Source organism: Haliotis rubra, unplaced genomic scaffold, assembly GCF_003918875.1.
Source record: "Haliotis rubra isolate DU_JTF1 unplaced genomic scaffold, ASM391887v1 Scf220, whole genome shotgun sequence".
Classification (NCBI taxonomy): Eukaryota; Metazoa; Mollusca; class Gastropoda; order Lepetellida; family Haliotidae; genus Haliotis; species Haliotis rubra.
In genome coordinates, this window is record NW_025766226.1 from 597905 (window position 1) to 625391 (window position 27487).

Here is a 27487-nt window from a genome sequence, read left to right on the forward strand (position 1 = left end):
TGTTCATACCATCAGATGATTACGCAGGCCACATGATAAGTGTTCATACTATTGATGTATGTTCATATCATAAGATGATTACGCAGGCCATATTGATAAATGTTCATACCATTGATGTATGTTCATACCATCAGATGATTACGCAGGCCACATGATAAGTGTTCATACTATTGATGTTTGTTCATATTATAAGATGATTACGCAGGCCATATTGATAAAGTTCATACCATTGACAATGACATACCATCAGATGATTCCGGCACATGATAAGTGTTATACAGTGACGCGTTGCTGACATGGTCACGACCATATGGTCACGACAGTACGGAAACACTTAGGGAATCTTGTTCTACCTTTGGTACCCGTCCCAGACAGACATGCATACTTGGAATCAGTAGTTTCTTGGTCCAGGGTAGGTTTAACGTATGATTTGCTCAGAGAGATATACAGTTACTCTGGTACAAATCTCTTTGAGCGGATAGCTGCTTTTCATCAAGATGGCTGTATCAAACACTGTGCCAATCAAACTAAAGAAGTTGACATCCATGAATTTTTGCCTTGGATGGATTTACATTTGGTAGGATGTACATTGTTTTAGATGGGAATATACTGATGACATTTCTTGTAAGGGCTACACGGCAATACAATGTAGCATTTGCCATTTCTCTAACATCTCCAGACTTTATACTTTGTCAAAGGACTTTCTGAGATAGGGGCAGTGAGATAGGGTTTTGTAACAGATGCGTGCGTGACTGGAATGAATCATAAACATTGACGACAAGGTTGCATGACAGTATGACTGGCCATTGAAAGTTAGGCCTTGAACACCAAAGGTTGATGCAGGATGATGGCCCTTTGAATGGGAATGAAAAGATAGGGTAAACCTAGAACTACACGTGTCATGTCAGACATGTACATTGGTTGTCAACTTGTCCCGATTCCCGTTCTGGTGCCACAGTTACATACACTCAAAGAAAGGAATAGAGGAACACATGAAAGTACAAGTGTTCCTTTATTTATCCCCAGAATTTCACCCACAGTGCAATACATAACTTGTGAAGAAACCTGGAAAAGAATAAAGAAACACTTGTACTTCCATGTGTTCCCTTATTCGTTTCCATGAGTCTGTTTTACTTCTAAAAAGACCAAAAGCACAAGGTTGGCAAAATGGGTGAAAATGGCTGCTTTCTCGAACGTCGGGGACACAATGTCCATATGAGTGAGTGAGTGAGTTTGGTTTTACGCCGCTTTTAGCAATATTCCAGCAATATCACGGCTGGGGACACCAGAAATGGGCTTCACACATTGTCATGAGGAGTTCCTTGATCCAAGATAACCATTCATCATACTTCTGTGTTGTCTACATCTTCTAAAACTGACTTTTGTCAAATACAGGTGTAACGAGTCTTAAAAACGCCCTTGAAACATGTCAGCTTTATAGATTTCTCGATGCCAGATCACGCAAGTGTTGACATTAAAACAATCATTCGTATGAACACATCTGATAACATGTCATCATTGTTCATTTCTCAAATTACGCAGTCCCTTTTTCAAAACATACCCTCAATCAAATCCCATCCATTGGGATGAAGAAAACAAACGCAAAAAGATAAATGCCAATTGTCGGAATACTATGAAGACTCGTTAGATATAATGTATGTATTGGAATAACGTGCTCAAAGGTATGATCAGCCGGAGACATGGACTTTGGAATCAGGCATCAACATGCATAGGCAATAGAATTGTTTGAATGGTTACATCTGCTGGCGACTTAGCACACAATGACATTAACATTTTAAGTACATATATATTCAGATATACTATACGAATTATAATTTATGAAAGGAAAATTTGATATATTAAATAAAAGGAATCGTATTCTGTCATTGTGAATAAGAATGTCAGAGAAGGACCACACATTGGATGAAATCGGCATTTATTTTTTAAATCGGCATTTGTGTTTTAAATAGAGCATGTGTCGGTACAGCAGCCTGTAGTTTTACTCAAAGAACTTTTGAGGTACACACGCTATCTCGCCTCTGTGTTCACAACCCTAAACTGCAGTAGTGTGTGGAAACATTCGCTCAGTTAAAATAATATTCCTATCCATTAATAATTTGTCTGATTGTTTGATTATAAGCTCGTAATTGGAAAATTTTAAATTTTGCATATTTGAACAGTGTATTCAATTAAAGCATCCTCGAAGTATCCACGCCATCAATAACAGGCTTCAGACTGCAAGCCTATGTTTTTGTCGTTCTATGGTGGCTTTGATAGAATGCGGTAAATTATAAAGGGTTGTTGGGTGTACTGACAACAGTGGTGCTGAATGCTGAATGCTGAATTGCTGAATGTGCGTTCACAAAGGACGGTCTTGTCGTACATACTTCAATAACCCTCAACAGCAACCCAGTGCAAAATGTGTTAGGGTTAATTATGACAAAGACGTTCAGACCTAACTGAGAATGTCGTGCATATTTACCTTGACGAGAGCTCTCGTTGGACTTTTCTCTCGACCATATGGAATACTGTAAGGGACATACTCGCGTCCTTGCAAACGTGCGATATCGATCTCTGGAAACTAGCTTTACAAATGCAGTGGGCATGATCTCACGAGAAAGCGTGATTTGGTCAAACTCTCGTCTTCTCTCGATTTCGATTTCACGTATTCTCTGCATATTTAGTCAAACCATTTCGCGAGATCTAGAGAACGCGACTGTCCCTTACATCATTCCATGCCATCGTGGCCATGTTACATTCAGGAGAATCTAAGTTAATGTCTTCGCCTAATGGATACCGCCAATACATAGCGAAGCACCCACCTCGCTACCTCTTTTAAATAACACATTCCATAATCATTAGAAATCTCTGCTAAAATCAGAGTCTGTTGTACGATTCCGAACAATGCTTTGTAAGTGAGTGCTGTTGCGAGAACTGTCAACACAATATGATAAATTACATGGAGTGTAAAGCCGCTTTGGTCAGTCTATCAGTTACGTCATATCCTGTCAGCTTTGTGGGGGATGGGGGAAGATAGAGACGATGTATGTCGCAGACAATGTAACGACACAACGAGCACGGGTATGACGCTGACGTAACCAGCATCGAAACAAGAGCGAACTCTGTATGCTGTATGAAAGTGTGTGCTAACGTGATGAGTGAGCGGCTGAGTTTGGTTTTACGCCGCTTTTTGCAATATTCCAGCAACATCACGGCGGGGACACCAGAAATGGGCTTCACACATTATACCCATGTGGGGAATCGAACCCGGGTCTTCGGCGTGACGAGCGAACGCTTTAACCACTAGGCTCCCCCACCGCCCCCTTTTTACGAAGACTTCAGAGACACTCATACGGCTCTGGCACAAAAGTTGCTTGATCAGAGCTACAGTAATAAAGTCTCATTAAAGCCTTTGAAACAGTTTGATGGTAGGCAGGTTTAGTTTTCGTATGGGCGTTGTAAGGGTTCTGTTACTTATTTTAAGATGGGGTTTAACTCTCAGTAGCATCACACAATATCACAGTAGCATCACACAATATCAGACTTTTATGTGTGAGGAAATTCCAATGTGACACACGGTGTGACATCATCGACTTTCCAGAACCCCCACGCTTGGATGTCGTACTGGACAACCTTGGGTCATAGCAAGGGGGAATTCATTCTGAACAGCGAATGACGGTGCTATAAAACACTGAGCGATCCGTGTACTATCAAGTTATTTTCATTGATGGATCAGTTTCTATACCAACCGAATATAAACAACAATTTAAGACATAAATAACACCACAGTATTAACTTACAACAGGGGCCAGTCGCCGAAGGTGCCGGGATTGTCGTAGTAGAGTTTTGTATCTTAAGGGTCCCTTAATTATGTTCCTTGAATTGTCGGCACTGTATGCGTGCTGGTCACAAAAATGGTCGACGTTTGTTTGACCTCCTGTAGGTGTTCCTTACACATTAAGCCAACACGCTGCGTTGTTACTGAAAACTGTTCAAAACGGGGTTGAACCCATCACACTCATTAACTCGCTCCTATACGGTGGAGGATGCGGACGTTAGTGAAACACCCCGACGAGAGTTCACGACAACAGAGTAAGTACACTTTCCTCTGGTCATATTCAACAGTTAAGCTGTACATTAAGATTCTATACATAAAGATAATAGGATTAGCAGGGAATGATTGGTGTACACGATAACTACAGCAGCCAACAGTGTGTGCAGTTTAACACTACGGATGATGCCCTGTCATAGCAAATCTGCTTAAATGTTAATAGGAAATCTCACTATTGATCTGATACGTATATCCAGTTCAAGGTCACTCTCATGTGCCGGAGTGTACTAAACATTAAAAAGAATTGTTTTACCCTAAAACATCAATCGACAAAAACTTCATGATTATGAGAAATCACAAAACACCTTGTACGGTTACAACTATATGTTCAGTAAATAGATCAAATAGCCATTAGAGGTGTGACGAGACAGACATTTCACGATACGATGCGTATCGCGATATCTTGTAACGATATGATTCGATTCGATACATATCACAATATGCAATCTTTAGTTATACTCTTTAAAAAGTATATTTATATAGCAAGTAACAGTGTAAATGTTGACATAACCGTCAATTTCTAGTGGAAATTAACAATTTTAAGGACAATGAAACATATTACGATACGAAATAAAGTGCCGATATGTTTATCGTCAGATAAAGTATCACGATTATCGATACTACGATGTATCGTCACAGCTCTAATAGCCATGGTCGCTGTGTGTACCTGCGACAAAACCAGTGCGTCACAAAGCAATATTCACTCAAGCAGTGATGACACCAGGTGTTTGTTTATAAACAAACCAGTTTGGTATTCTGGTACTACGAATATCTGCAAGCTCGCCATGAGGTGAGGTGAGGTGAGGTGAGGTGAAATTGGGTTTTACGTCGTGCTTGAGAATATTTCGCTCATATGACGACGTGCATGCGTGTGTATGTGTATGTGCAGCTGCTTGTACTAGCCCAGACTGAAGCTGGTTTTATAGTGCTAGCCCACTGAGATACCATGCCGCAGTGAAGCATGAATACCCCACTCAGACACATTAAACTGACTCCGCGCCGACCAGTCCTTGTTGTACCCATTAATGCCGAGCGCCAGGCAGGGACCAACAAGTACCATATTTTAACGTCTTTTGGTATGACGCGGTCGGGGAAGGTCAACATGAACTACTCAGGACCCATGCTGATGACTCATAGTAGGATTAGGACGGACTACTTTTCTTTTATTGTAATTCATTTATACATTTCTCAACTGAAATTACCTACGTCTGTGTCGTAATTGTATGACTTTTTTATGATCGTATGTAGTTTGCATTTCCATCGTCGACTTGACAATCCGAAGCTATGGTTGAAACCATTTTGGGGAGGGTTTCTTATTTATTGAAGTATGACCCGTAAGTAGCAAGCTGGATCACCTCGTCAGCGATGTTTTATATATTTCTGCGCGATTGAAAACAAGAAAGTAGACGAAATATGCATCGATTTGATGCAGAAATGGCTCAAGTGTAGCTTATGTTAGAAACCGATTTATGTATCTTTCAACCCGTTGCTTAGATACGTTCTTCAACAACACGTAACATAAATGGTCACTGACAGACACATTACTAGCAATCACTATAATCCTGCGCCTAAGGTTTCATTCTTGATCACCGCTCGTCACGATGAAGACCTGGGTTCGATTCCCCACATGGGTACAATGTGTGAAGCTAATTTCAGGTGTCCCCCGCCGTGATATTGCTGGAATATTGCTAAAAGCGGCGTAAAACCATACTCACTTACTCATTCTTGATCAATGATTCATGGAAGACGTCTGTTGTTATTGTCTCAAAATAATGTTGTTTTACGGCCACCGGTTCTACAAGGGTGAGTTGGGTTAAATATTTATACACAGTCACTGACATATATCAAGGTATATTGTGAAACTGCATAGCAGCAATCGGCAATATAAGCGGGTATGTAGTAATTGGAATAAAAGACTATACACATGGAATTGCTGCCACTAAGAGTTCCACAGTCCTTTACAGTTAAAGTTAAGACATAAGAGTTCCACAGTCCTTTACAGCTACAGTTAAAACAAAAACATTGCCAGAAAGGCATGTTCCTCGATGTTCCCTTAATTATTTCGTTCAGTATATTACATATTTAGTCATCTCACGATAGATAAGTAAGCACTGGAAACTAAATGAATTGTTCCGGATCCTATAACTGACTGACTGACTGACTGACTGACTGAGTTTGGTTTTACGCCGCGTTTAGCAATATTCCAGCAACATCACGGCGGGGGACACCAGAAATGGGCTTCACACATTGTACCCATGTGGGGAATCGAACCCGGGTCTTCGGCGTGACGAGCCAACGCTTTAACCATTAGGCTACCCCACCCCCAACCCTCCGGATCCTATAACACTAAGGGAGGTGGGGTATCTTGGGTGTCAAAGTGTTCGCTTGTCACGCCAAAGCCTGGGTTCCATTCTCATATCTCATGTTCACAATCCCCTAATATTGATGGAATACTGACTGTTAAAAGCGCAGTAAAAACATACTCCATCAAAGGTAAAATATGCTTTTTCCATGTAAATGCCTTGGTGTCCTGCCAAGGAAGGGTGATGAATCGTATTCTGACACGAGCAACACAATACAAGCCATCAATGCAAAAGAATGAAGCTATGACTTTCACAAGAAACAGATTTCATTTCGCGTACAGAGCAATATAGATGTAAAATGGACCACTGAAAATAAGCGATGACACCAGGTGTTCACAAAAATGGTACGTACTTCCTGCTTTACCGGTAGCACCCTCCATTCGCACTCTTTGAATAGAAAATCAGTGCATGGAGTAACTAGAAGAAACCACAACATACAACGATAAGAGAAATCAGTTGAGAATGTGATCAAATTCATCTATGGAAAACCAAACGTTGCTGATTGAACACCACCCTTTCTCGCATGAATTACCCCGTGTGTATATTTTATCTGATGCAATGTACATGGTTTGTGATATCAAACCGTGAATATATTTCAGTAACCGTAACACACATCTAAGGCTTGGGGTTGTTGACAGGAAAGAACACGGGGCATCGTGGATCCCAATAATCTATTAATCAGCTGTAGTTAGTCCATCATTCAATCAGCGGTAGGTAGAGAGCGTATCTAGTCTACCGCAATGATTGCCATGGTGCTGATGTACTACTCAAGCTTTGAGCACGATCAATATCTCCACCGATGCCTACCATATTAGTGAGGTAATTTATGGCGTTTCTACTTTGGCACTTCGGCAGATCTGGCAAATCGGTCCGACATTTGTCAAAGACGTCTGTGGCAAGAAACACTACAATCATCTCACTATCAATATTTGGACACGGTAGATATTTGCTGTTAATATTTGATTAAGATTGACCCTTGGTGTAATATACCACTTGGTTATTAACGATGGATTTATTGCTGTAGGGGGTATCCAGGGTTAGTTCAATGATACCCTGGACCCAGTGGATCATTGTTATAATGATGTCAATGGATCCACCAGTTTGAAAGAGTAAGGCCTACATTCCACTGACCAGTCAACACGGCCCTAGTCGGATCAGTCTCATTCGATATTTGATAAATGTCTAGGGCATCTGAAACATGAGATAAACAAACTGCGATGACAAACGAATCAATTTTGTACAGAGCTTAATAATTCATAACACTTCCAGCTATGAAAAATGAAACAATGCTCGGAACTTATAACAGAGACTGATGCAAGTCTACAACGACCCGTCAATAATCATTGACCAATCAGAAACAAGCTACATGAACTGAAACGAGGCTTGGTGATCCACTTAGCAAGTGTCCAGCTCCAAGGTCAACAAGACTATATTAAGGTATTTATAATGCTGCTCTATGTGGAGGGACTGAGCGGAAAGTTTCTGCAGAAAATATAATCACTTTGAAAATGTAACCTTGTTTCCTGAATCCCTTCAAATGTTTCAGTTACAAATACTTTGTCCCTTCATTAATTGATAATCACAAGTGTTTTTTCGAGAAACATGTGTATAATTTACAAAAAGAGATGTCTATGTCAATATTGTCCAGCGGGCAATTATCTTTACAATATCCTCCATAATGTTATAATTAGCGTTCAGTGTAAGTGTAACTCAATACACTGGTGTAAAAAGTATTTGTTTTGTACTCATGGGTATGTTAGTTTTTTCATCTTGCCTACTCCGCAGGCAAGGGGAATGTTTGGTTTTGGGTAAGACAGTAAATATGGAAGCTTTTGAGCTGGAAATACTTGTTTTCTAAATTCATGTTGACCAGTTTCGTCTGCTGTGCACATAATCAATGTCACATGTTGAAACGTTTCATCTCCACTGCATACAATCAAAGACCCAGCTGGAACAGCTTGCTGCAATGCATAAATCGATGACTGATCGGGAACAGTTACATCTACAACACATATAATCAAAGCACAGTTTGAACGGCTTTACCTGCTAAACAAATTCATCATAGACATATTTGCAACAGTTAACCTGCTTTTCATATCATAGTACTAGGCATATTTCGGACAGTTTCACCTGCTATTCATATCACACAAGGCATAATTTTAACAGTTGTAGCTACTATTCATATAATAGTAGGCATATCTGGAACAGTTTCACCTGTTTTTCATATAATAGTAAGCATATTCGAACAGATTCACCTGCTATTCATATCATCAAAGGCACAATTTATCAATTGTACCTACTATTCATATAATAATAGGCATATTTGGAACAGTTTTATTTGCTTTTCATATAATAGTAGGCATATTTGAGACGGTTTCATATGCTATTCATATAATAGTAAGCATATTTCGAACAGTTTCACCTGTTACGTTTAGGCATATTTCGAACATTGGCATCAGCTATTCAATGGTTTAACCCTATATATGCCATGTTTTAAGAAACACTTTCATAGTTGTTCCAGATAGGCTTGAACACAATGGACACAAATCCTTCTTATTTCGTGTTAAGAAACAAAGTTTGTTTGATTGTTTGACAGCTGATGTGGAATTGATGCCAGGGGCTGGTTTCGTTGTGTCGAACATTTATGTGTCGAATTTGAAACTGAGTTATCCTTATCTAGTCTTGAGCGTTTTTGCGGTTATCCAAACTCGGACAACGTGGATAACATATGCAGGTCCCGTCAGCTTAGACAAAACTGTGTTAAACTGTATATATCGTTCAGATATATTCTATATGTCTTCGAAAATATGTACTTCATTGCGACTCGATGTGACGTGACCACATAACAAGGCTGCATGAATTTTTCCAGCACGTTACATTTCTCTGAATGATTTATAACGCAATACATGCTGACTGTTATACAGTAAATCTATAGAATCAGCTCCCATCCAAATTAGTCATAAAAAGTCAGTTGATGGAACGCTTCAATCAACCTTATTGCATTATATATAAATATATTATATCATTTCCATTATCATAAACAATAAGCCTGTGCTTGCTCCAGTCATCCCATGTAACCACCACACATTCAGTGATGCACATTAGCATGTATATGGCACCATGATTAACCTTATGTTCCCGGCAGTGTGCGTTATGACCTTTTAATGGCACAAACCATGCAATTATAATCAGTAATTATATTGTCATATCTCACAGTCATACTCGTGGAAGAACAGCTCGCTGGGAACTCTGGTCGTTGTTATGTTTGTCCGTTGCTATGGAAACCGAATCCATACCATAAGAGGTCAATAGAATTATAATAACGAGTAAGCATGCGCGCTGTTGAGGTTCTCTCAGAACAGCTTCTGTTGCGATTGATTTTTTTAAACCCTTGTTCCGACGCTATGTTTAGGAATAGGGTTTGTTTGAGGCCAAATAGTTTGATTGAGATGAACATAAGATGAACTTGCCTTACACCAGGAACATGGTTGGATATATTAAATCAATGTTTCATCTGGATTTTCTTTTCTTGGAAAGGTTAACACTTTGAAGTCTGTCGCTGACGTTGAGGGAAACGCCACGATCTATGATGTTGCAAAGCTTGGAACACAGCAGTGTTGTCACCGTCCACGTCTTACAGATATGATTGAACGCGACGTTCAATGGACGTGTGGTGTACAAGCGCCTGTTTATCGACGACAAAGCTTATGGATGCATAGTTACAAAGCTCAAATAAGAGTCGTCTTAGTTTTATCTGGAGAAGACTACATTCTAAAAGATCATTTGATCAAAATATTTTACTTTTGTGTTGAACAAATAGCAGCATTTATTTAGTCCCATGATAAAAATTATCATTTTGTGTGTTGGGAAAATAACAGCATTTAGTAAGTTCATTGATAAAAACTATCTATTATTTGTGTTAGAAAAATAACAGCAGTAATTAAGTCCCTTAATAAAAATTATCTATTTTTCGTGTTGGAAAAATAACATCATTAATTTAAAAAATATAACTATTTTTTGTGCTGGAAAAATAACACCATTATTTAAGTCCCTTGATCAAAAATACTTAACTTTTGTGTTGAATAAAATAACAACACTAACCAAGTCACCACACAATAGACATGAAAGTTAAATGTGAGGCAAATTTGTTTTTCAACAATTCAGGAAAAAATAGTATTAACACGCACGCACACGCACTCCCACACGCACGCACACATAGGTTCTTTAGTCTGTGAACCTAGCATAATTACAATGGGGTTCCACTATTCAAGAAACTGTCAGCTGCATCCATCTGTGTTGCTTGAAAGCATACAAATGCATACAAATAGCGGCGCAGTGCGAGCAACGGTGCTTCACCATTGGCGTAATGGTACTTATCGCTACATTATCAGCTGTGGACATCTACAAGGAATCAGCATTAGGACCTTTCATGCTCCAATCCGATAACAAAGCTCAATGATCAGGAGCGAATGCTTTTGCGTGGGTGGCACACGGGCATCGAGAGGGAACGGATTTTCTCGTGTTGTAATGCTGTACGTTGTTTTTCATTGACCATTGAGGTATTTCCTATTATACGGAATTCATAACACGACTTTAAGCGTGGCTAGGATTTTGGCACTAAAGAGGTTAATTCAAGGTTATTCTACCCTAGATAACGCCCTACTCTGGAAAGGCCAGTAAATATGCTGCACTAAGTATACAAGCATTTACCGCTTAAAGCGCAATGCATCAAAGAAGGTATACAGGCCTATTTTCGTGAATTCATGACACAGAATGAAGGTGCACGAGCATGGGACTGTTTGAGCTTTTCAATATCAATATTATGACTTTCATTACAGTCTTTATCGAATAACATGAACTATGATTATTAACTCATCTTAACCGTTATTTCTCGTTTCCAGTGCACATGCAAGAATGTATTGATTCTTACAGACTGCATCACGTAGGTAATTAAGGTGACTTTGGTTAAACGCTACTTTGAATAATATTAGACGTTTATGACCCTAATGAACCGGGATTCGAAACACGATTATAGGTTCTGAAACGCCTAAGGGACTCTACTCTAACGAAATCTTTCCACTGTGAATGTTATTTACGCAATATGTTGTTTAAAACTACATGAATCCATGATCACAGAATAATCCTTACTGGCATACTGAGCATATATCAGTACACCGCTTGTCTCGAAGTACGGTGGCATATGTCGAATGACCTTGTAACATCATGTTTCTACAGTACTATGAAAATAGAAACGTAACATTCAAAACTATTTCGTTCTTACAAATAATCCAAACCGAGTCATTCTAAAAATATTCCTTAATAAAAATTGGATCTTCCGCGCATATATGTACAACCATTTAGACAGGTGCTGCATGTGTAAATAATGTTTTGAAATGACAAATGTCTAAAAGGAAAGCTTTATTTTTTAAAGGTGTCACGCATTCAAAACAAAGTTCAATGCGCCCATAACATTAACATCCAAATTCTGACATGATAACATTTGAAAACGAATTCATTGAATTCCAACGCCTTGTGTGGGAAGAATAAACCAAAAGGAACATTTACATCCATGTGAGTCCCATATGCCTTTGTTTAGCACGTGCTGTATAGTGATCTCGCCCGTTTCCATGGTAATTACGATCAGCCAATGAGCACATTTGGCACGGTAGCTACAGAAAGGGTTTTGTACAGGCCTGAGTACAAGCACTCTTCTCTTAATGAATCGCCATAGACCAGTAATTGTCCTAAAGTCACCATCGTGTTTACAACAGGGACTTTCACATGGCCCACATAGCAAGGCAATGTGCATTATCTAACGTTCTCTCTTGATATGAGACATGACCTGGACAGCCGTATACCGTATAACATCTTCTAAACGCCCTACTGGGTGAATGGTGGTGAGGTAAGCCTTAGCGGTTGAACGTCGAAGACCTGGGTTCGATTCCCTACGTGGGTAGGATATTGCCATCGCCTGTGTCCACGCCGTGATCTTACTTGAATATTGCTAAAAGCGGCTTAAAACTATATCACTCACTCGCGGGTAGGGAATGCCCTGTACTTGATGCAACGTTTTAATGACTGGGTGCATGAATTGTGCAAATGCCCCTTTCTTCTATGCACGAATTTGTTGGTCGTGGGTTCGAATCCCGCATTTGATCATGAAACATGGTTTATCATGACCATACCCAAACATCGTAATCCAGGTTATCGCATTAGAGGTAAACGTCTGAGATTGGCATAAGAAGCTGACACGCCGTAATATAACTGAATACTGATAAAGGCGGCGTAAAATAAACTCAATCACTCGCTTTCTTTCTTCACTCTCTGGCGTTCAACATGAAACATCTTTGTTGTAGGTCTTGCCGACGGGCAATGTAGACTGTACATGTTAAATGCTGAAAACCCCAAGGCCATCAGTCTGACACAGGAATGTGCGTTAAGAAGTCAAGTGTAACAAAACGTGGTCAAGAAAGTGTTGAGATAACGAATGGTCCCTACCCTACTGACCAGCAGAAGCAGCAGCCCCGTGTTGTCCTCTCCGCCGACTGCCCTGGGGACGATGGGGGCGACTCCGCCGTGGACGTCGGCTGCTGCCCCCCGCCAACAGGCCGATTGTTCCGCATCCTCACGTCGTTGTCCGTAGACCCCGACGATTGTCTGTGCAGCACAGTGGCAGCACTCATCTGGAATGATAAAAATAATTATCACAATAATGACCAAACAAGGTGAGTGAGTGAGTGAGTTTAGTTTTACGCCTCACTCAGCAATATTCCAGCTATATGGCGGCGGTAGTTAAATAATCGAGTCTGGACCAGACAATCCAGTGATCAACAGCATAAGCATCGACCTACGCAACTTGGATACGATGACATGTGTCAACCAAGTCAGCGAGCCTGACCACCCGATCCCGTTAGTCGCCTCTCACGACAGGCATGGGTTACTGAAGATCAATTCTAACCCAGAACTTCATGGGTCGATCAAACAAAGGAGTGGAAGAAGAATGAGAAGAACAACAACATGAACGACGACGACGACGAAGATGATCGCTTCTGAATCACAACCTTGCTGTACGTATGACACGGGATAAATATATGGCATGTGTCCATTCCTAACGCACGCCAAATTCATAAAAATGAAAATACATGCAGCCTTGGTATCTGAATGAAACATTAGAAAGTACAATTACACCAGATGCGGTCATTAAAAACCTGACAACACATGCAGCTCTGAATATCTGAATAAATATCTGAATTAAACATCAGAAAGTGAAAAAACGATAGGTACAATGTCGTCTCAGACCCGTAGTATCCATAGCCGGGACGCCAGGTTTGACAGAAAAGCCGTACACCATTCGCGATCACCTCGCCGACTGTGTCTCTTAATACACGACACTCATAAGTATAAATCCGACTTAAGTTATCTACACACAATGATACTGATTGCACGGATCCAGGTGTCTTAGGTGCAAGGTCAAGGTCAATCAGAAATTGATATTTGCATCGTTCATAATGCAACGCTTCACGGCGTTTCACCACTTGTTTCTGTGTCCAGGTGTAATCATAACGGATATGTAAGAATCGTTTGCAAAAAAATATATGAAACGTTTGAAATGGCAAATCTGAAATTCGATCACTTTAATGAGCTGTTCAACCCACTACGCCCTATGGTTTAACAGTATTGCCATTCGAGGACTTTCATCCTCTGAAACTATGTTAAGTCATGATCTTTTCAGGTAGCATTCGGGTGATGCAGCCACGGGAACGAGCCAGGTCGAAAATATTTCCAAAGAATTGGTTTTCAGCAACCTATGCTTGTCGTAAGAGGCGAATAACGAGATCTGGTGGTGTCGTGTCCCAATTGAGTAGATTGGTGCTCATGCTGTTGATCACTGGATTGTCTGGTCAAGACTCGATCGTTTACAGACCGCCGCGATATTAACAACCAACAAACAAACAAACAAGATTGCTCATAACCCACCTGGCTTTTAATTTGCTAATGATACAACATAAAAGACGCACCCTATAACATTCGACATTCCCCTACACACTTACTTTTTACCTCCGCAGGGGCGGTGGGCTAGCATAGTGGTTAAAGCGTTCGATCGTCACGCTGAAAACCCGGGTTCGATTCTCCACATGGGTACTGTGTGTGAAGCCCATTTCTGGTGTCCCCCGCCGTGATATTGCTAGAATATTGCTAAAAGCGGCGTAAAACTAAACTCACTCACTTACCTCCTCAGCCCACCTTAATGATGAGTAAATCCCAAACATGAAATTTTTAAAAAGAACAAAATCATTTTCATTTCACAGAGACGATGCAAACCAGGGCCTTAAAGCATGAGCAACAACGGACCCCAGTAGGGCAGACTGACACGCAGGAAGATAGCGCCTGATCCCTACTTAAATCTGTTTGTAAGACGAGCATGTGATACTGGCTCGGGGATCTGTTGTGACCCAGATACTCCATCGGGTCGATTACTTGAGATACTGGGTGTGAAACAAAGATTGGTCGGCTCGGATGCTGTATCTGAGAAACTGTGAAACTGCGCCAGAGTTTCTCAGTAGCCAAGCAAAAAAACAAAAACAACCAACAACCCAAAACGAATTTGTTTGTTTGTGTATTTGTTGTTTAAAGCCGCTCTCGGCATATTTTCCAACTTAATGACGGCGTCTGTAATAATCGAGATTAGACCAGACAATCCAGCATGCAAAGGTGAGGTGAAATTGGGTTTAACGTCGTACTTAAGAATATTTCGCTCATATGACGACGTACATGTATGCGTGTGTATGTGTGGCTGCTTGTACTGCAAGATGATTTTGTAGTACTACGTCACTGAGCTCACTGATGCCGCAGTTAAGCATGAATACCCCTCACAGACACATTATACTGACTCCGAGCCGACCAGTCCTTGCTGTACCCATTAATGCCGAGCGCCAGGCAGGGACCAACAAGTACCTTCTTATTACCGGGCAGAAATGAGAGAGAGAAGGAGAGAGTAACACACAAACACACATGCACGCATACAGACATCATTTCTAAGCAGTGCACCTCGATATGTAAGTGGGGCACAGGTGGTTTCGTCACCAAAGGCGACACAAATCACTGCAGGGTTACGTCCCTTTTGCGTGAGAGAAACCCTTGATTGACGGTTCGAATCCCGGCTCCCAGTATGTCTCAAGGTTTGTCAGCACCATAACCCTTCTCATGGGTTTCCGCAAAGTAGTAAAATCTGGTACCTGCACCATTTAAACTTTCTCTCACATTAAGCGGATAAGTCGTGTCTTACTAAAGTACTATTCAAAGCAGCCTTAAGCCCAACTCACTCACTCACTCACTCGTGCATAAGTGAAATAATCGTCAACCCCGATCAACCCTATTTCTCCTCACCTCGTTTCGTTTATCCATTAACATGGACAACTAGACACATATTGGTCCTAAGTAATGTTTCATGTATTTTATATGCAACCAATACACTACTTTCTATCAAAAGGTTACTCTTACCGAAAGAAAACGATAAAAACAGAGATGGCTCAGGCTCAAAGAGATCGTAGTAACGTTTTACAACATCTGACGGTGCCAACTGTTAGAACATGAAGACTAATGAATATAGCGCAACGCTCGGTTCAATATACCAATGAATATCTGTATTGTCCAGGGTACCTCTTTTAATGTGTGTCATGCATAACAAACAGTCCGTCAGCAGAGGCTGATCACCGCCGGTACACCTTGACGTCACTGACCACCATTGTGGCCAAAACACATGACAATAGATATCGCTAATGTTTAGAAACATGCTACGTTTAAGATATGTTATCGGTAACTAGTACCGCAATAGGAAATCTTACTTTACATCAAGCCATTGTCAGTCTAAGCCGTTTCGTGCTTGAACTAATATGCCCATATGGAATACTACCGAAATCGATGAAATGTAGGTCAAGGTCATGAGGTTCAAAACGTGACTAAATATCTGAGCGGAAAGGTCATTCAAGAAACTGGGATACAAGGTCATAATGGCGATCATTTCTTCATCGAAATATATTTGCAATTGTTTTGTGTGTGATTACGTACACCATTATTTTGATTGGGGCTCGGGGTACGAGTTAGGACACAAAAACACATCTGTCAACGACCAACGTCTAATCATAGAAATCTCTGCTGTAAGTTGTGTCGCTTGTACTGTTTCAACTAAAATTAATATCACAAGCTCATGTTCTAAACTCTAATGATGGCAGGTGCTCGCTAATGGTGCCCGTATCCTGCACCACCGGGGCCGTTATCAAAACACATGCAAAGTCAAGTCAATAGTTCATTTCAAAAAGACACAAGAACATATGGTACAAGTCTAACTAGGGAATTGCTTCGGTCACTATTTTGGTCGTTTGTGAGTTCACTTGGAAATTTCTTCCAAAAACTTTTAGAAAGACTTTATATGCCTTGAAACAACCTTCAAGCAAACATCTATGTATAAAATCGATGAATCGGTTAACGATATCGGAGCGAACGCTTTAACCACTAGGCTACCCCACCGCCCCCAGTGGAATGAAATTATTTGAAACATTGTAGGACGTTGGGGAAATATGTTTTGCCTGAAAATGTTTAAAGCATCCCTTGTTTGCAAATTTGAATCTCTGGATCATGTAGTCTTTTTACTGGGGGCGGTGGGGTAGCCAAGCGGTTAAATCGTTCGCTTCTCACGCCGAAGACCCGGGTTCGATTCCCCACATGGGTACAATGTGTGAAGCCCATTTTCTGTTGTCCCCCGCCGTGATATTGCTGGAATATTGCTAAAAGCGGCGTAAAATCACTAACTCACTCACTATTTACTGATTTAGTGGAGTCTGTTTCTGGTTTGACCAAACGGTTCCAAGCAATATCAAGATCTATACTCTCAAGTCGATACATTGGATTCTTACTGTTTGTAAAAACAATAAACTTCAGCAAAAGTTGCAGTAGTCCTTTTGTTTCCTTCAACTATACTTGAACCGATAGCCTTATTCTTACTTCGTGCAGTCACAATTGTTCCCCTAGTCTGTCTCACAGTCCCTGACCCACATTAGTTTCCCTACAGCCTAGCCATCTCTGCAATGCTAAAGCCCTAAATGAAGCAAGTCTAGATTTCCCCTGAATCTCTCAACTCACGGGGGCTCCTTTTCAATTTAAATGGGTCTATTTGTTACTATCAATATATATATTCAGGGACTAAGCGTTGGTCTATTGTTCCCGGGGAGGGGCAACAACTCTGCCAAATCAGTGGTATCATGTGACTTTGATCTTTTTGTGATTATGACAGACGCAGGATATTGATGTTGGTAGTTCGTTTGATAGAAAGACTAAAAATTTCTTCTATTCTCAATACATTCATGCCTCACTGTTGTACACAACAGCCAAGTACTTCCTCTACACATCCTATAATGTCGAAAAGCATAAGGATCAGTTCCATACTAAAGCTTACGTAACATTAATTAACTTTGGTTAGAAGTTATTCAATTTCAGTTGCATGTTTGGTGCATTTGTGTCAAAATATAGAGAGCTGTCGAAGCTGGTATGGAACGTATAACTGAATATGCTGTAATTTCGACACACACAGAGAAATAATGTCAAAAGAATCAGTATGTTAACGTCGAATCATACATGTCTAGAACAAGTCCTAAGAGCAAAATTGGATAATCCTTTAAACTCAGACCTATAATTATTAATCTGGCTGGAATTAACTGATATTTAATCAATTTTGATGCGACAAATACATGTTAGATCAAATGTTTACTAGACAAAAAGAAGTCCACTGACGTAATTAAAAAGTGTCCATCAAAAGTCGCCGTTTCTGTAATGTATAAGGCTGTTCGGCAAAACACGAGCGGCTTGGTTGAAATCTGACCTGGCTGTCCTCCACACCCACGAGAAATGAAAGCGTTGCCAGGCGACTGAAGTATACATAAAATCTTCCTCGAGGGACATGTGGGAGTGCTCGGAAAATATTTTCGAAAAGGTCCCCATTGTAATTAGAGGGACAAAATGATTGCACACCAGATGAGGCAACGTTGGGAAGATTACACTGTACGCTTGGATCTTCTGTTAGTACCCTTGACGGTAACGTTACCATTGTGCCTTGTCAAGCGTTTGCAACGGAGTTGTCAGCTGGCGTGAACATTCTCCTGGCGCAGAATGCTTGGACTATGTGGCTACGCGGAATCACCTTGAAGTACATTGCAAGCCGTCGTACTGTCCGGAGAGAGATGTGATTTAACAGCATAATTTGAAGGACACACGGCTTTCGACGTAGCTCAAGCTATTTGAATGTCGCAGTCGTCGTTTGGTAAAACCAGGAGACGCGTGAAAATACGGGTTAGAATTGATCTCCAGCACCCCACGCTTGTCGTTAGAGGCGACTAACGGAATCGGGTGGTCAGGGTCGCCGAATTGGTTGACACGTGTCATCGGTTCCCAGTGGCGTAGATCGATGCTCATGAGATCAGTCACTTGGTTGTCTGGTCCAGACTCGATTATATACCGTCATATACTGGAATATCGGGGAGAGCAGCATAAAAAAACAACCAACCAACGTGATAGAAATTGGTGCACATTTCAATCCATCACAGAGCGTATTTAATTTATAGTATAATTAGAACACATGGGAGAAGGTTTGCGACACATTTTCAAGCTATAATTCCTGGATGGTCCATGTCATCAAGGATAGGAATCGCGACACGTTTCAAGCCATAACGCCTTGATGTTTCATGCGACGGAATAATAGGACTGCCTCCTGGAAACTACGCAGTAAGTAGGTAAAGAAGCGACCTTGATTGAATGCCATTTAATGTCACGTAAAAATACATGGAACCTTATATAAGTACCTCCACGCAAGCTGAAGGTCAAGTTCGGTGTACGTCTTCATGCGCTTTACATTTGTACGCTTTCTGATCAGTCTGGATGGGTGAATTGAAAGAAATTGCTTTTATACAGGGAGGTGTGTATCCATCCGTGGGCGTGCGTGCGTGCGCGTCCGCGCGTGAGTATACGTGTGCGTGCATCTGTTCATATGTCTGTAACTGTGAATGTGTGTGCATGTGCATGTGGCTGCTTGTACTACAGGTTTTATACTGCCAGCCCACTGAGATACCGTACATGAGTTTAACACTGCTACCCAACTCGGACACAGTATACTGACTCCATGTTGACCAGTTTTTGTTCTAACCCCGCAATGCCGAGCATCAGGCAGCTGATCACACCAGCCACCTTCCATGGCAGACACATTGTGCGCTACACATTTATTGCTAAATACTGTACCAGTTTACCGTATTGCACTCTGTAAGTCCAGGAAGGACGAAAGATCGGCCTAGCACGGAGCGAAAGATTCTGCCCTTTTTGTATTGTACCCATTATTGAGTCTGAATATCACTTCTGCTTAGAATGTAATTTTTATAATAATCTTCGTCAGGACCTGCTCCCTAAATATTACTCTTCTCCATCTCTCCAAAAATTTGTACAATTGTTGTCATCTTATAATGCTTCTCTTATTAATAATTTAGCTAAATATGTATTTCTAGCTTTTAAGAAACGTTCACAATTGTTGTATGTACCTGTATAATGGGGTATAATGGGCCGATGTCCCCTTTACTGAAATAGACACAGTTTCATTGTGCACTACATCACGCAAGCGGTACCACTCGACAATGCGTTTTTAGTTGTTTACCAACTTATTTAGCCTTATCTCAGCTATATAACCGCGGTCTATAAATAATACAATCTCGACCAGACAATCCAGTGATTGATATCATGAGCGTGGATCTGGGATATGAAGACATGCTTCAGCGATAAACCATTCCTGTCATTCCTTTCTCACAAGCATAGTCAAGCATTGACAATGATTATATTATTTCCTGTATTAGCGGATAACCTGAACAGACTGTTCTTGTCCGCTAACGAGAGCAGGTCACAACAACAGTCATGAACTAACCACACCTTGAAATGTTTGAAGAAATGATTAATGATGATATTGTAGAAACCAGGGTCCTGTTGATGTGACACTATTGATCAGCTTGTTGCTAAGGAGCGCCTTCGTGAGATGGCATACGAACAGGGTAAGAAGCATTAGGATTCGATGCCCTGCCGAACGTTGCTAAAATTGAACTTTCAAAATCAAGACATCACGGACGTCGATTTTAGTTTAACAGAGTTGTCCCCCGTATCCGTACCAGGATCTCTAGTGCTTTGTTCGAATCCAAGATTCAACCCGATTGTATTCTCCTTTATACAGGCATTATACATTTACCTCGTGCCATGAAACCTGACAAGAAAATAAATCATCACTGATATCCCATTAAAATCAAAGTGAAACTCGCCCACTCTAATTACATACCTTTTCATGTAAGTCATTTCTCCTCTTGTAGTGGGACATTTGCTAAACTACCTCCTAGTCTACTGAAACTGGACCTGTTGGGCGTGTTTCAAGCTTTATGAATTGCGGCAAGTATGAACCAGAGATGTTGATAGGCCAAGTGTTATGATATGACCCATCACAGAGCCATCACGTATTTAATAGTTCCCTGTCAGATTGATAAACAACCATTTGTCAAATGTCAAACAAACGACCATCACTAATAAAAGTGCAGAGAATTTGTGTCAGTAAAATGCCGCACATACCTGCATCTTGCAATCTCTTTGAAGGTGAATGCTCCCAAGTAAAAATCTCAGATCAAGCAATTTTGTTTCCAGTCGTGAAAAATATTTGACTTCCTGCCCTTTCAAATTTGATGATGCATATCAATCTTTTCGTAACACACATTACCATGCCTAGAAGCCATAGCGAATATGTCGCAACTGGGTAACTCTTACAACTACCCTGTAGACTGGCACTACCTCCATGGACGGGGTCCCTCCTTACATCGGATTAAGAAGCAGGCAATGAAACCTTTCAAAATTTCCCACTAGACCACAGTACCAGTGAGTGGACAATAGTTAGTGGTCCTGTCTGTACTTCACTGGTCCAAAATAACATTTGTAGATTTACTTAACTATCAATACAAAATTCACTGGCCACCAGGACCACTGCAAACTTATCATTTAGTGGTCCTGATGAATCTTTACTAGCCAGGGACCACATGACCAGCACACATTTCGCACACTGCGAAGGAGGTTATCGACCAAGAAATGTTATTATTAGGGTTTCTATTGTATTTTAAAATGACGCAAACAGAAAAGAACACACGCAATAGTTCACCAATACACATGTACGTGTAGTAATGGGGCGCGGTGGGCGAGCTAAGGCGCCAGGCTAGTGATCCAGCGAGGTTGAGGTGTCGGGATCGAGCCCGCCTGAGACCGGGTGTGAAAACCTTGGAGTCAACATTGTGTGCAGACTCTTTCAGTGTTGTCACAACCCCTAGTGTACAGTACACAACCCTGTACACTTACAAGAACCCACGAATCCGTTGGTATATGACCATATGGTGGCCACATGAATACGTGTAAACACCTAGTTGCGGGTACAGCAACGTGCAGTGAACTTGGACAAAGTACTGTGACTATGCGTCCCAGTCCACTCAGCTGTGAATGGGTACCTCGTAAGGATGAGAAAGCCACATTAACTCGGTGTGCCTTGTGGCTGCAAGAGTTGTATACTCCCCAGGGAGTTGAGATTGATAATATGATGTGCCGTTGAGATTGACATCCAATGATCGAGGGGAAAATATACCAGCGCCTTGAGCATGCACTAGTTGCCTGGATATGTGCGCTATATAAATATTCTATAATAATAATAGTTATGTTAAATGTTTCTACATTTGTAAAACAAATGTTCATAATAGTTCATTTATGAAAGTTGTCCTTAAATCGTAAAACATTCAAAAATTCACTCAGAACTGGAATTTATGTTTGTTAAACATTGAAAAATACTCCCTTACACTCCGAATGTTCTTCCTCAGTTCGTAAATCATTTTAAAACGCTGATATGAATTCATTCTGAAAAAATGTTCTCAATTGTTGTCCGTGTGGTAAAACATTTAAAATGTTCACTTGAATTCATTCGGAATCTTGTTTTATGTTCGTAGAACATTTTAAATAAGTTGATATGAATCCATTTCCGAATGTAGTATAATTTTCCCTGCGTATATTACGGATAACACAATGAGCTATCGTAGCAGTTCTCATGGTAGAATCAAAACATTGCAAACCGATGATCATTAAAGTAGCATTACCAAAGAAGGTTGAAACTGTTGAGAACAAACACTCCGGGACTTGCATGGAGAAAATTCACATACATAATACATGAGACGGTTCTCATTGTTACTTTTTAACTTCTCTTTTTAAACGATTTTGTAATTCACTCAGGGGAAAGATCAGAGCGCTGAAAGGAGACGATGACCGTCTTCCTTGAACACATAAACCTCCACCATTTGCTCAGAACTCAATCAACCCTCAAGGGCACCATATCTGGAACAATGGTGTCATCAGAACAACTCGTGAATTGAAAGTTGACCAAATAGGAAGCGACAGTCTGAGACAGACCCTTGAGAAAATAGGACACAGATAACAAGAATAGTAGACCTTCTTCAAAACAGATATTGAACGAATGTCAATTACAGGGCAGCAAGAAATGACGATGTGTTCCAAGGCACAGAAGAGCCAAATATGTTGATGGCTATCTGAAGATTGTTGGGAAGAGTGATAACGTGACATTTAGCTTCTGCTCTGCTGAAGGCGACATGCAACGACCTTAACGTCGTCGCACATAGCATATTTCCCAATGACCCACTTTGGTTATTGGGTGAACCATGTCACTTAAGGCGAAAGAGACTGTAGTCGTCTTAAAACACCTTACGTGCTCAGGCTGTGTTCGTTCTTACGAATATTGTATCGAATCAATCTCACGGAAGAAGCTTCTCTTTCAAATCCCGATAATGAGATAAATATTTGATGATCACTGGTCTCTAGTGTGTTTCGGATTGAGGTGAACGAACCAATCGGGGAGCAGTGTCCAGGTCACCTTGATACACTTGATCGAGTTGTAGGGTGAAACTTGGTAAATATTGTGAAACTATTTGAAGGCCTTTTTTCACTTTGCCAAACCTGCATGGAACACGTTTACGAGACATATGTTTTGTAAAAGCCAAAGGGTCGAAATGTGGGCGCTTAAGACCAATAAGATTGCTAAAGTTAGTATGAGAATGAAAGTGTAAAGCTAAAGTTGGAAATGGAGATGAAGGTGAAAATTTGGAGGTGAAGGTGAAGGTCTGGAGGTAAAGGTGAAGGTTAAAAAGTGAAGGTTTTTTGATTGAATGTGTTTGTGGGATGAGAGTGAAAGTGAAGGTCTGGGAGGGTGTCGTTCTTGAGGGTGGGGAAGGGGAGTGGGAGCATGAACCGGAGAGGGAGCGGGAGCCGAATTAGGCGAGTGAGAGGCAGCAGGTGAGGGTGGGAATTTGATCCGGGAATAAATATTTTCACTGTTACTACAGGTGATGTATATGTTGAGTGGAACTGTCACTGGCTTGGGGAATGGTGCGGGTCAACAACAAATATTCTCGGAAAATGTATAGAAATCTATCGTATTTAGCCAGTGGAATAGAAATATGGACATTGGTTGAAAACATTTAGTAGAACACACTTACAAATTAATGATGATGAAAAATGTGAAGATAACGATTGCACTAACGAATATAATCATATATCAAGGGCGAGTTAAGTGAGTTAAGTAAGGCACAATACCACACACAGCGACAATATTATGGCCTCTATTATATACACTGGGGCATATGCACTCACTTTGGCTTCCTAATGGTGTAATAAAAGACTTATTATTCCCCACGACTTGCCTGAAATAGATAATTGAAACTTCGAGGCGAACAGCTTCAAAACAGAGAACACTTGCCATATATGGAATATAAACAATTGCTCTGTATATCGAAAACTGTCGCACGCTGTGTTGTCGGTGTTTGGCGAACTGGTCTCAATCACCGTTATAGCATATTCGTAAAGAGCGCGATCCAAAGGAACTAACTCTATGGGGTTCCCTTGAAATCATGTTCGGCCGGTAGAGGGCGAGAGAGTCGATTTGATGCAACGTTGCATTAATTCATTCAAACTATTTAATCTAATATTGTAACTTTTTTGGATTAAATTATATGGTAGCTACCCTGAGGGCTGATAGTTAGCATTATTGAGAGAAATGCATTATTTATTCTTAGAGAAGAGTGGTGTGACGTAGTGCCTTCAAGATTTCTTGTCACATAGGTAATATTTCAGCCATATAGTGCATATAACAGGAAATAATATCTATAACCTTCATTATAAATATCATAATTATTGTTATTGAAGTTGTTTTTGTTTGTTATTATTAATATTATTGTTATTAAAATTTACAAACTTTTTAATTGAAGACAAGAGGAAATGAGGTTAGGTTAACATGAAAACTACAGAGGCGAAAAAAAGTAGCTAATAAAGGCCTGTCACGTCTAACGTTCAATGTCTATACGCTTAATATTGACCGCTATTATAAATATTGGGTTCGCGATTGATCCCAGAGTGGCACATTTTCTCAAGGGTTGAACAGCTTTCTATATATACTTGCTGATGAAGTCGGTCGGCTTGGCCCTCAGTAGCATGGAATTAATGCCGTACACCATCACATTACGTTGACTAGTCATGTCGTAAAATAGTCGTTCTGGAGATGCGCTTTCTCTTGCAGCATGGGCATTAACGCTGAAGGCCATTTAGGTCAATGATTAAGTGGTCAGGTGGTCAGATGGTCAACTGGCGCCCGGGCATCATAAATTCACCAGCGCAGATCAGTACACATTTGTACATTTCTGAGTGAGTGAGTTAGATTTCACGCCTCTTTGAACAGTATGCCAGTTATATCACGGGTGTCTGTTTAATGTGGGAGGAAAACCCGAAGTCATGCAGAACGTATACCACTTTGGTGAAACCCACTGACACGGGTATGGTGCTTACAAATGTGGAAGCATAATCGGGGCGAATAGAAAATCGAACCCAAAATCATACGTTTATTGTGTTCCTAGGGGAGTTAACTGTACACCCCGAATTGCGTCCCCTTCGACATGGCCAGTCGTGAGATTTGGGCAAAGAAACACACAGGAATTGACACAAGTGTATAAATCCACATCCCATTCCCCCAGTCGTCACACCCGTCATCACCAATACCCTACATCACTCGTGAAGGGACCGCCTCCGTGGTGTAGTGGTTAGAGCGCCGGCCTGGAGAGTGGAAGTTCGCGGGTTCGATCCCCGACCGCGTCATACCAAAAAACGTTAAAATATGGTACTTGTTGGTCCCTGCCTGGCGCTCGGCATTAATGGGTACAACAAGGACTGGTCGGCTCGGAGTCAGTATAATGTGTCTGAGTGGGGTATTCATGCTTCATTGCGGCATGGTATCTCAGTGGGCTAGCACTATAAAACCAGCTTCAGTCTGGGCTAGTACAAGCAGCCGCACATACACACGCATGCACGTCGTCATATGAGCGAAATATTCTCAAGTACGACGTTAAACCCAATTTCACCTCACCTCACTCGTGAAGGTCCGGGTTAGAATTGATCTTCAGTAACCCAGTCGTAAGAGGCGACCAAAGGGATCGGGTGGTCAGGCTCGCAGACTTGGTTGACACATGTCATCGTATCCCAATTGCGTATATTGATGCTCATGCTGTTGATCACTGGATTGTCTGTTGCAGGAAAACCAGAGAACAACAAACTGGATTCGAACCCCTGACACCCATATTCGATCACCCATGCATAAAATATTGTACCTCTACATATCATTATTTGACAGCAGACCAATGCATGATTGCAGCATGCTGTAAAACATCACTAAATACAACCAAACAAAAAACAAACAAACGCGAAGCTGCCACAAAGATACTGTGACCTACATCTTTAATATGTTAGAAGGGCGATCTTACCTTTATGAAATATACACGACCCCAATGACAGCTACCGCTACTTAATTAAGCTTCCTGGTCCCAAGCAATCGTGGAATCCCTACACGATCTCCATGAATTACAGATAACTTGTCCAAATCTGGTTTTCTAGTCCGTGCGAACCACGCAACCTCTTACAATTCATTGACACGCCATCTTGGAGTGCGCGATCCACGCGACGAAATACAGCGCGGCGCGCCGCGGCGCGACTCCCCGACCTAGAGACAGAATGTCGGAAATTGTACCAGAGCTGAATGAAGGCTGGGTGCCTATATAATTGTGACGGCACGGGTCTTCTGTCACAGCTGTATAACACTAAAGTCACCAATGTATTTCCCCTGGGTCAAGTAAGTTAAGGAGGATTTGAATGAATGGCCTTTTTCAACAGAATCTCAATTTTATCAGGGCGAGTCTGTTTAATGTGGGAGGACTGACTGAGTTTGGTTTTACGCCGCTTTTAGCAATATTCCAGCAACAACACGCCGGGGGACATCATAAATGGGCTTCACACATTGTACCCATGTGGGGATTAATGTGGGAGGAAGTCCCGAAATGACACAGTACTTAAGTAAATCCCATGGGCATAATACTGGCACAATTAGAATTACAGCATCGTTACTGTGGCTGAATATGGTTCCATGCCTGTTTACGATGCTGTGAGCGAGTATGGTTTTACGCCGCTTTAAGCAATATTCTAGCAATATCACGGCGGGGGACACCAGCAATGGGCTTCACACATTGTACCCATGTGGGGAATCGAACCCGGGTCTTCAGCATGTCGAATGGAGGCTTTGACGATTAGGCTACCGTTTACTACGTAAGCAGAACAATAACACAAACTAAACGTTTATAATGAAAACAAATACAAAACATGTTATTTGAACACGCCTGTGCATGTGTTGAGGCCACATTTGACAGAGTATTCTGCATGTTAGTTTTCGAACCAAACTTGATCGGATATACATGTGAACAAATATTGCTCTCGATCAGATAGGTCAATATCATTTGGACTTGATCACATACATCGTAAAGTAGTGTGAATAAAACAGACACGTTAACCGTATTTGGACGTCACCATAAAT

At 41.1% G+C, this 27487-nt stretch overlaps 1 protein-coding gene across 3 annotated transcripts in view; it reads right to left on the reverse strand.

Annotated features, from left to right (window-relative positions):
- The window catches only part of LOC124277351 (regulator of G-protein signaling rgs-2-like), a 126320-nt gene that overhangs the window by 33925 nt on the left and 64908 nt on the right, over positions 1-27487 (reverse strand). For 2 of the 3 annotated variants that reach the window (XM_046713006.1, XM_046713004.1), the window contains exon 2: positions 12973-13157. In XM_046713006.1, the coding sequence (XP_046568962.1) occupies positions 12973-13157 (185 nt within the window). The remainder of the gene's footprint in view (positions 1-12972; positions 13158-27487) is intronic. The other variant, XM_046713005.1, reaches the window with a different exon arrangement.